Source organism: Saccostrea cucullata, unplaced genomic scaffold (assembly GCF_032062105.1).
Source record: "Saccostrea cucullata isolate Sc308-1 unplaced genomic scaffold, CSIRO_AGI_Scuc_v1 ctg18927, whole genome shotgun sequence".
NCBI lineage: Eukaryota > Metazoa > Mollusca > Bivalvia > Ostreida > Ostreidae > Saccostrea > Saccostrea cuccullata.
Window position 1 is genome coordinate 1 of NW_026939919.1, and position 9,688 is coordinate 9,688.

Here is a 9,688-nt window from a genome sequence, read left to right on the forward strand (position 1 = left end):
TAGTAATCTATACATATGGATAGAGTAGATCGAACTTGGTTAACTGGAATGTTAAAAGTATATACTGAAATGTGATAAAGAATTTCATTTAGAAAGTGAACGTTAAGTATAAGTAGGATTTTAGGATTAAAATCAAAGTCAATTTCTTCTAAAAATACAGTAAAGCAAACAATTAAGCTTAATATCAGCAAGTTAAATTTCAATCATATGATATACCAAATTCAAAACTTACGCGTTGAATTTTACAATTTCTATAATAAGATAGATGTTCTACATATCATAAGTGTTGAAGTACATTTATACACATTAGCAGTGACGTATCAAACAATAATAAATGTCATATCGGTAGAAATGTTTTGGTTACTTTATCATCAAACCATCGTTAGACTTATTTATTAACACGCCTACAATAAGTTTGTTTACAAAACATATACATATGCGGTTGGTTGTTTTGTCCATTATTGGTCAGTTATGTAGATGTTATAGAAGTCCATTACTGGCGCCTATTCACGCGCTGTTAATCTAATGTGTCGCACTATTGAATATAAATTGATCTAGAGGACTTAGTTTCGGACTGTTTAACGCAGAACTATTAAAGTATGAAATTCAGTCGGACTATTCTCCCCCTTCTCTTCATTGTTGGGATATTGTTCAGTTTGTTTTTACCATCAGAGGGTTGGTATAAATAATCAGTCTTTATACGAAGCCATTAGAGTCGAATTATAACATAAAATAAAGTAATTGATATTTTTCTCTTGAAAACTATTGCAAAATGAAATAGAGGACGAAGAATGGACAAAAAATATTCATTTTCATAATTCAAATTTAAATATAACTTAGTTTAGCTATTGCCGAGAACACAGTATAAATGGAACGAGGGCATAAGTATTCAAAACCATAATGTAAAGATGGAGAGAGAAAATATTTGTAAAATTCTGTTTTAAGGTCGACGAAGATGGTACGGAGGATCGCTAGGATATCGTGGTTATGGCGGCTTTGGTTACGGTCGTGGCTATGGTTACGGTGGTCGTAGAGGCTATGGTTACGGTGGTCGTGGTCGCTTTGGTTACGGTGGTCGTGGTCGTTATGGTTACGGTAGATATGGCCGTTATGGTTACGGGAGGCGACGTTACGGCTGAGGAAGTCATCCATTGATTTTCATTTATCTGGGTAACTGCTTAAATTAAAAAATCCTGCAAAAAATAGCGCAAAAATATTTCTTGCATAATGATATAATTTTTGACAATTATTTATGAACTTTAAATGATTGGTTACAATAACCGTTTTATTATACATGAAGATAAAAAATTAAATAATCTTATTCATATCAATTTACACTGTTCACTGCTTTATTTAGGTTCTGCTCCTTATAGGAACATGCCGTATCAGCATTCTTTTACTAGTATTCTTCTGTATTTTCATTTTGTCTTATGTATTACCACTGCTTCATTAAACAAGTAAAAAAAAACTTATTTTTGTCTCATTCAACATTTATTAATCACTAAATTATATAATTATGCACTTATTGGGCTGCTATATTTCCGAAACGTATAAGATTTTTTTCAAATGAAGGGAGCGGTTGAAAAAGGATTTATTCCAGTTTCTCTGAAGAATGATCGTAATACTAGCATATGGAGATAACAATCAGTATTCAAACCCCAAAGTTCATTAAACAATACATATTTGGAGAAGAGCAAATACGGACCCCCAAAGCATTAATCGTGGGATAAGGTGTCATGGAGGAGTGAACATCCCCTGCCGGTGTAACGACGAAAGGTGACCCCCGTAGAATATTGACCCGGGGTCATTTTTCTACGTAGAAATTTGACCCCCTGGTCAATATTCTATGTAGAAAAATGACCCACTTTTCTGTAGAAATTATGGCCTTGGGGTCGTTTTTCTCCGTGTGTATTGTAGAAAAATGACCCGTAGAATAATGACCCCTTGTCATTTTTTGATGCAAAAACTTTCGTTTTGAGAGGAATATTCTTGTTAGCGAATGTATACGTGTAATATCAAGCAGCCTTATGCTTTGAAGTGTTAATTTCTTGAAGCATTTAAGCTTACATAACGAAATAAAAGCTATACAATACCTTACATAAATGATACAAACCGCTTTATCCCCATTGAAGGAAAACAATATAGATCTACATGTATTAAAATGTTCTAAGGCTATTTAGGCAAAGATATGTGCGCATTCATACAATCATTTATTACATTTAATACAGTAAGTTTCCACAGTTGTCATTTTAATCTTTAAAGGGTCATTTTCTAGCTGGTGTCAGAAATTGTTTTTAAAAGTTTCCAGAGTTGATTAATTATGAATCTCTTTGATTTTACCCTGAATAAATGATTTGCAAAACTCAATTTTTCAAAAGTTTAACGTTATTGATTCCTACTTTTCAAATTGGCGCGAAAAAAGGGCGTTAGCTCAGAAAAATAGATCTTATAAAAATATTTGGTTTTCTATGAATGGAGTTTTAAACTTCTCATAATAAAAGGGATGATCGATTTAATTTGTAAAAATAAGTAAGAATTTAAATTGCCTCTGAACTATGATACATAGGAAACAAAAAGTGGTTAGCTTAAAACCTGAAAAATTCAAAAAGAAGTGCTTGTCTTTCCAAAATTGACACATGTAGTATCGTTTTCCCCGTTCTACATGTACATGACTTACATTTGTAAATGTGATGATATTAGGAGTTTTTTTTACCAGTAGAACATATGTAGAAAAAAGCAAAACAAATGTTGGATTATGAAAAAGTAGTTACTTTACTTATTATACTTATGCCCCGGTGAACAAAGTTTAGGGAAGGGGGGTATATAGTTTTTAGCCTGTCCGTCCGTCTGTCTGTTTGTTTATTTGTCTGCAGAAACTTGTACCTTGCCCATAACTTTAGACCGGGTGGGACTATGGCTTTCATATTTCAGTTGTATTTTTGTGACAAGACCTTTTTTGTGTACAACCAATTTTGACCTTTTGACCTTGACCTTGGAGTTTGACACACTTTTACACAAAAATTTCAAATTTTTACTTTGGCATTAATTTTTGGACGGTATTTGCTAGGACTTTAGATATCGAAGTAATGGCATGATAGACTAAGAGTTCATTTGTATTTGAGGGACGTTACAGCAACCATTTGTCAGTTGTCTGTGTTGAAAAGGAAAGTTTTTAGTTTTTTTTTTAATTTATAGATATCTCTAAAGGTTGAACGAATATTCACTCAGATGTAAGTTTTTGACAGTGTTGGAGGACTTTTTTTAATATCATTATAAGAACGTTCTCGATGTGCATGCATGGTATTTCCCGTATATACAAGTAAAAGTATAGTACCTTACATAAGAAAGTTAAAAAGTATGTACTTTAAAGCAGAATGCATACAAATATATATATGTGAGATTAAAGGCAAGAACTAAGGAAATTAAATTTATATAATTAAATTGAGTTGCTTTTCTTGCTTCTATGCTTTGTTTTGGGATTTGTATAAATTTTCAAAGTTTATGGTTATCAGAAACATATCATGCCATTTTCGGAACAGAACCTTTGAATAAAAAAAAAACAACCCCAAAATATAATAATATTCAATTATGCTCCTCAATGAAGAAGGATATGGAGATCACGAACTGTATTCAATATCAAAGTCCATAAAATCATCAGGAAATAGTGGGAAAATCCGTCCTCAATTCAGTGTGAAAATAATGGACTTACAAAAGTATGAAAAACGTCAGTCAGCATTTGACTCAATGATAAGTTGTATTTGCTGTCAAGGTCATTTTATCGACCATAGAACTTACGAAATGATGACTTTAAACGAGACTTCTGATATTCTTGTTTCATCAACTTGCTTGTCAATCATTTACCTCGTTTAAGAAATTGTTCATACGTAGAGCATGCTCTTGCGTATCGAATCAACTGAGATATATAAGCTCCGTATGCAGGTGATGAATGTATATTGGTGCATAAGTAAGGGAGGTTGACGACAGAAACTTTAAAGTCATCACGTTTATCATATAGCTTAGTTGTTAGATTACCATTAACGTCCTTGTCAAGTAAAATATCCAAGAATGGAACAGATGTGTCAGACTCTGTGGTATCTTTTATCTCAAGTTCACCAGGATATATCGTATCGACGTAGGAATGGAAATTACGATTGCTAATTGACGATACGTCGTCGATATACTAGTATCTAAATGTCGATTTGAAGGCCACAGCAAGTGTTTTCTTCTTTTCATGCATAAGATATTGCACAAATTCTGCTTCATAAGAATACAACAATAGGTCTGCTAATAACGGAGCGCAATTGGTGCCCATAGGATTTCCAATAGATTGTTGGAAGACCTGGTCTCCAAAAACCCACAAAGATATTGTTAATCAGAAATTCAAACATCTTCTTGATGTCAACTTCAGAGTACTTGAGTGTGCAATAAGATGTTTTAACAAAATAAATTTGAATATGACCAATGACCAGGTAAGTAAATTTACGAGTTCCATTTTTTTTTTTTGAAAAGGCACCTGTGAATGATATAATAAAAGCCTGCAATTTAATTTATCGTGGGAAATGGTTGCGTATAAACTTGAAAAGTCGTAAGTTTTTAAGCTGTTGATTTTGGACAAAAATCTTGTGATTTCAAATTTTCCAAAAGTTCTTTGGAATTTTTGAGCATTCACATCTGATTTACACCACTTCTTGAAAATATTGTTGCACAGTACTCTTGAAGTTTTTCATTGGATTTCTGCAAGCCAAAATAATCCATACCAGAATCATTGATTGTTATGCTACTATTAAGATGCAATCAAATATAAGTTGGAAAGGATTAAAGTTCATAAAAAATCCCCCTACTTACATTTGAAAGTATGAAAAAATATCCAGGAGACTCGGATATAAGGTTTTATAGTAAAAAAAAAAGTAGGGGGTCAAATTTCTATGGGGGTCATTTTTCAACGTGTGCTGAGTCGTAGAATTACTGGTCTGGAATGTTTTTCTACAGTCGAAAAATGACCCTACTTGTCGTAGAATATTGACCCGGAGTCATTTTTCTACGTAGAAAAATGACCCCCTGGTCCATATTCTACTGGGTCACTTTTCGTCGTTACACCGGCCGTTCAAGCCTGTCGCGTGCTCCCTTTAAACTGGAAGAAAGGGGAAATCAGTGTGCAAACAATGAGTTCGAAAAACGTCAGACAGCAATTTACTCAATGATCATGATACATGTGAATTGCACGATTTGCTAAAGTAACTGTATCAACTATTATAATAGAATTTACGAAATGACGACTTTAAACGAGACCACTGATATTCTTTTTTATCAACTTGTCAAAATTTATCTCATTATAGAATTTGTACATACACAGGAAAAATGTCCACATGTGTAAAACATGTGTTTGGTTTCACATGTGTTCAACACATGTTTTTCACATGTGATACACATGAGTAAACACATGTAAAATATGTGTTTCATTTATATGTAAAACATATAAAATATACACATGTAATACACCTGTGAGATAATATATATGTTAAACACATGTTTTTCACCAAATATGTATAACACGTATTATATATATGGAATATATGTATACAAAAATACAGATGAATTATACATGTTTAATTTATATAAAATATATATGTACTCATATACACATGTTATACACATGTTAAGTTTTATCTCATATGTGTGTGTACATTCATTCAAAAGAATTGTTAAATGTTAGTAAAATTTTACTCATGTAAAGTTTTACTTTGTTTATCCCCCCCCTTTCCCTCCTTTAAAAAAAACTTTTACAATTTTTTTTCTGTAATAATGCATTTATCAGACAAAATTGATAAAGAATGAATTCATTTTCTTTTCATTTTAAATCTTTTGGTCTTGGCTTACTTCTTGAATAAAATTAAAATAATTCCGTATTTTTCCGGCCAGCTTTCTCTTTTTTCGGATGAAAATGTACGTCATTTTTGACGTCACTGCTGCAGCAGACGTGCTGGGTGTATTGGAACTTAGGTAAGTGATCTCCAAACAATTTTTTAGAGACTTTTAATTCATATTGTTTAAATATCATTTCATTATAGTTACAGGTGCGTATGAACTTTCTATATACATGTAATACTCTTATCATTGTGACTTAAATTGTCATGCATTTCGTAAACCTATAACGATAGCGATCTGTAAGTAATTTTGGTGAAAAATGTTTCTGACTGAATGTAAGCACGGGCACTGGAAGTTAATGTAAATATATAGTATGTGTATGTATAAAAAAGACCCTTCTTTTTTTTATACATACACATACTATATATTTATATTAACTTCCAGTGCCCGTGAATGTAAGCGGTTACATGTTAGGCTAAAGGCATTACTATTTTTTACAATTTGTATACAGGTAAGTAATTTTGGATAAATTTGTTTCTGAATGAACGTAAACATTACATGTTAGGCTAATTTTTAAAGGCATTATTGGTTTCCCTTTTGTTACGAACTGATATGAAAGTGAAAGTAGAAACCTTGAAACCTTTGTGACTGTCAGTTGGTGTTTATCATGTATGTTGAGATGGCTGTCATGTCTATTCTTTCATCAACTTAATAACAAGTGTTTGTTTTTATGGCTTATAGATGCATGCAGTAACTTGAGTTCAGTGTCATATATTGCTGCGTCTAAAAAGCCCAAAGCTGATAAGACTGGCGATTGATCCTAAAGCTGATTTGACAGAAGATATTGCATAGATCTTCACAATATTAAAGGTAAAAATAAATACTTGCAATAAAAAATCAAAGTAAACATCTGTAATGACTCCTTCATGACAAAATATTTCTTGATAATTAATTTCTTTTTGTTCCTTTATAATTCTACATTATATTGTGTGCACTTCATAAATAATAAGTCCAACTCAATGCTACAATAATTTTATTCTATATTATAAAACAGTTTTAATCCAGTGCACTTTTAAAATATGGAAAGTATGAATAGAATTTGCTGGCTTTAAAAGCTATGAAATTGATACATGTACTGTAAATGACTTCAGGGGGAGGGGGGGGGATATTGAATTTTTGAATTTCAGTTAAAAATTAATAATAACAGTGACATCCAACTTTCAAGGTACAAGTACATGTGCATGTGTGTTGATTGTTGAAAGTACATCAGCTAGCTAATCCATTGGATATTTACGTATCTATTATGTACCGGTATTCATTACCTGACTTTTTTTTCCAACACTAGAGAACATAGTTTCTGGTAAAATGTAAGATATTAATTAAGACTATTAAGAACCTACAAACATGTACTCTCTCTTTTTTGTAGTTATAGTTTTGTAGTTTAATTAAGTTTTAGTTATCTTATGCTTAGAAGATATCTACTGCGTGAATATTTGTTTTACAGGTTCAATATACAGTCAGCGTCTCATAAGAAAAAATCCCAAGATCCAAGACTTGCTTAAAAGCTTAATTAAGGTAACTACACACTGTTAAATAAACTTTGTTATATTCTTCCCAACAACGTTTGCGATATCCTGGAATCACACTGTCTGTTTTTCTGCCTGTCTACATGTACATCTCTGTAGTATTTTTTGTCCAAAAATAAAATATTTGTGTCTGAATCTTCAAACAGTATAATTGTCTTGCAAATTACATCATAGGATTCCACAAAATACCTAGTATAGCATATATAACATTAGTTTTATCTCTTATCATATCTCTGTTGGTGAATTGGGGATACATTTGTTTGCTGAACTTTAGTATTACTTGTAGAATTGATTTTGTAATTTAAGAATTGTTTTATTTTTACTTTTGAAATTTTTGTAGAGACCATTCTGTGCCACAAAGAAATTGTTCAGGAAAGGGAGAAATGGTGGATTTGCATTTTGGGTACAGTTCAAAGAGAGTTCAAAATGGTCAAGCTCATGGAGGATCAGAGGGAGGACAACTGAAGAAAACTGAAAGATACAGAAGGAAAAAGAACAAGAAAATATATGAAATAATTATGAAATTGGGAGGATGTCCACAATCTTGTCTGCATTTGACCTGTAAAGATTTAATTCCCATTCTTATTTGTATGCTGTAATATCAAATAACTTGATTTTTCATAAATTTACAATAGAGAATACATGACAAATGTTATATGTGATATTTCAATTTGGCTTTGGACACTTTCATGTCAAATCATATAAATTATAAAAAAGTACATGGACTAATTATGTTATTCATTTGTACATGTATGCATGTTTAACTATTTAATCATTTTGTGGAAATCTTATAATTGTACTCAACTTAGAAATACTAAAATATATGTATCGACAAATGCTACTGACTTGTTTGTATACTTTCCTGTTTAGAAAGTACACTGAAAAATAAGTTATTTCTCTTGATGAAAATAATTTATCAAAAAAGTTGTGTGAGCATTTTAAGATATTAATTTTCAAATATTTAACCCATGAAGATAGATCATTTGAATGTAATGGATTTTCATCTAAAGAAGATTATCTGATTTTTAAATGTGTACAAGAATGTGTTTTTCCAAGTGATAAATGTTGAAAGAGAACACATGTAACTATTTCATATGATTCACATATGTGGACAGACATGAAAAACGTATAAAAATGATAATAAGTACAACAGTAATATTATACATGTATAATTCACATATAAAGTATAACATATATAAAACACATGTTTAACACATGTTTCATATGTATAAATATACAATGTGTTTATTTTTACACATGTTAAACACATGTGAAACATATGTTTAACATGTGTAAAAATAAACACCCTATACATGTGTGCTCCTTTTATGTGTTTTACATGTGTAAAAAATATATGTAAAACACATGTTTAACATATGTTCAACACATGTGGACATTTTTCCTGTGTACATAGATCATGCTCCTGCGTATCAAATCAAATGGAAGATACACACTGTAATCCAGTTTGTAGGTGATGAAGGTACGTATATTGCTGTATATATAACATGTATTAACTAGGGAAGTTAACGATTGAAAAGTTTAAGACATCATGTTTATCAAAAAAACTTGTTTATTACATTGCTATTAATGGATTTTTAAAGAAAATATCCAAATATGAAGACTCTGTGATAAGAAGAACATATAAGTATACTTCAAATGTAATTAATTTAGTAATTTAGTATAGAAAAGGAAATTTAATACTCGTATAGTCTAAATTTAAACCGAGACCATAGTACACGATCGATAATTTTATTATCGACGACTTCGATAATGATGAAAATTATTATATACTGCAATGCTGGTTATCGCTAATAGAACTTTGCACAAAAATTGGGATTTACTAAATCGCATCAATAGATATTTGACTTTTTAACTCTTTATATAACGATTTCTCAAGAAAAGTCAGAGAGAAAAGTGACTTGATATGAGACACAACTGTTTCATCAATTAAATGGAGTTGACAATTTTCCGTATCCTTCTGTTAAATCTTAACGAAAATAAGATTTATATTTTTAACTCAATGTACAACTCTAAAACTCTCAATTTATCTATAGATGTTTTTATCGAATATTTTTCTGTAGCAAGAATGACATGTAACATTTTTGACAAAAAGCACACGGCGGGTGTGATTTGTTGAGAATGGATGCTTACTCCTCTATGGAACCTGAACCCGCCTCTGGTATTTTCAGAAGTGTGTCTTTACTTTTCTTACGATGTTTATATTACTGTTTCAGTTA

At 31.1% G+C, this 9,688-nt stretch overlaps 1 protein-coding gene and 1 long non-coding RNA gene across 2 annotated transcripts; both read left to right on the plus strand.

Moving 5' to 3' along the window:
• Positions 1-479: 479 nt before the first annotated feature.
• Positions 480-1,161, plus strand: LOC134254289 (keratin-associated protein 19-2-like). The gene is made up of 2 exons (XM_062736823.1): positions 480-675; positions 946-1,161. The coding sequence occupies exons 1-2, from the start codon at positions 600-602 to the stop codon at positions 1,137-1,139; spliced, it is 270 nt and encodes an 89-aa protein (XP_062592807.1). The 5' UTR covers positions 480-599; the 3' UTR covers positions 1,140-1,161.
• A 5,483-nt stretch (positions 1,162-6,644) lies between these two features.
• On the plus strand, positions 6,645-8,247 carry LOC134254290 (uncharacterized). The gene is made up of 3 exons (XR_009989287.1): positions 6,645-6,735; positions 7,370-7,440; positions 7,792-8,247. It is a non-coding gene; the product is annotated as an uncharacterized LOC134254290 (long non-coding RNA).
• The last annotated feature ends 1,441 nt before the right edge of the window (positions 8,248-9,688 follow it).

Excerpts from the sequence above, each read along its gene's own strand:
- LOC134254289 (XM_062736823.1), top strand. The coding sequence starts at position 600 with ATGAAATTCAGTCGGACTATTCTCCCCCTTCTCTTCATTGTTGGGATA. Across the intron at positions 676-945 it reads TTTGTTTTTACCATCAGAGG|GTCGACGAAGATGGTACGGA; the intron begins GTTGGTATAAAT and ends TTCTGTTTTAAG.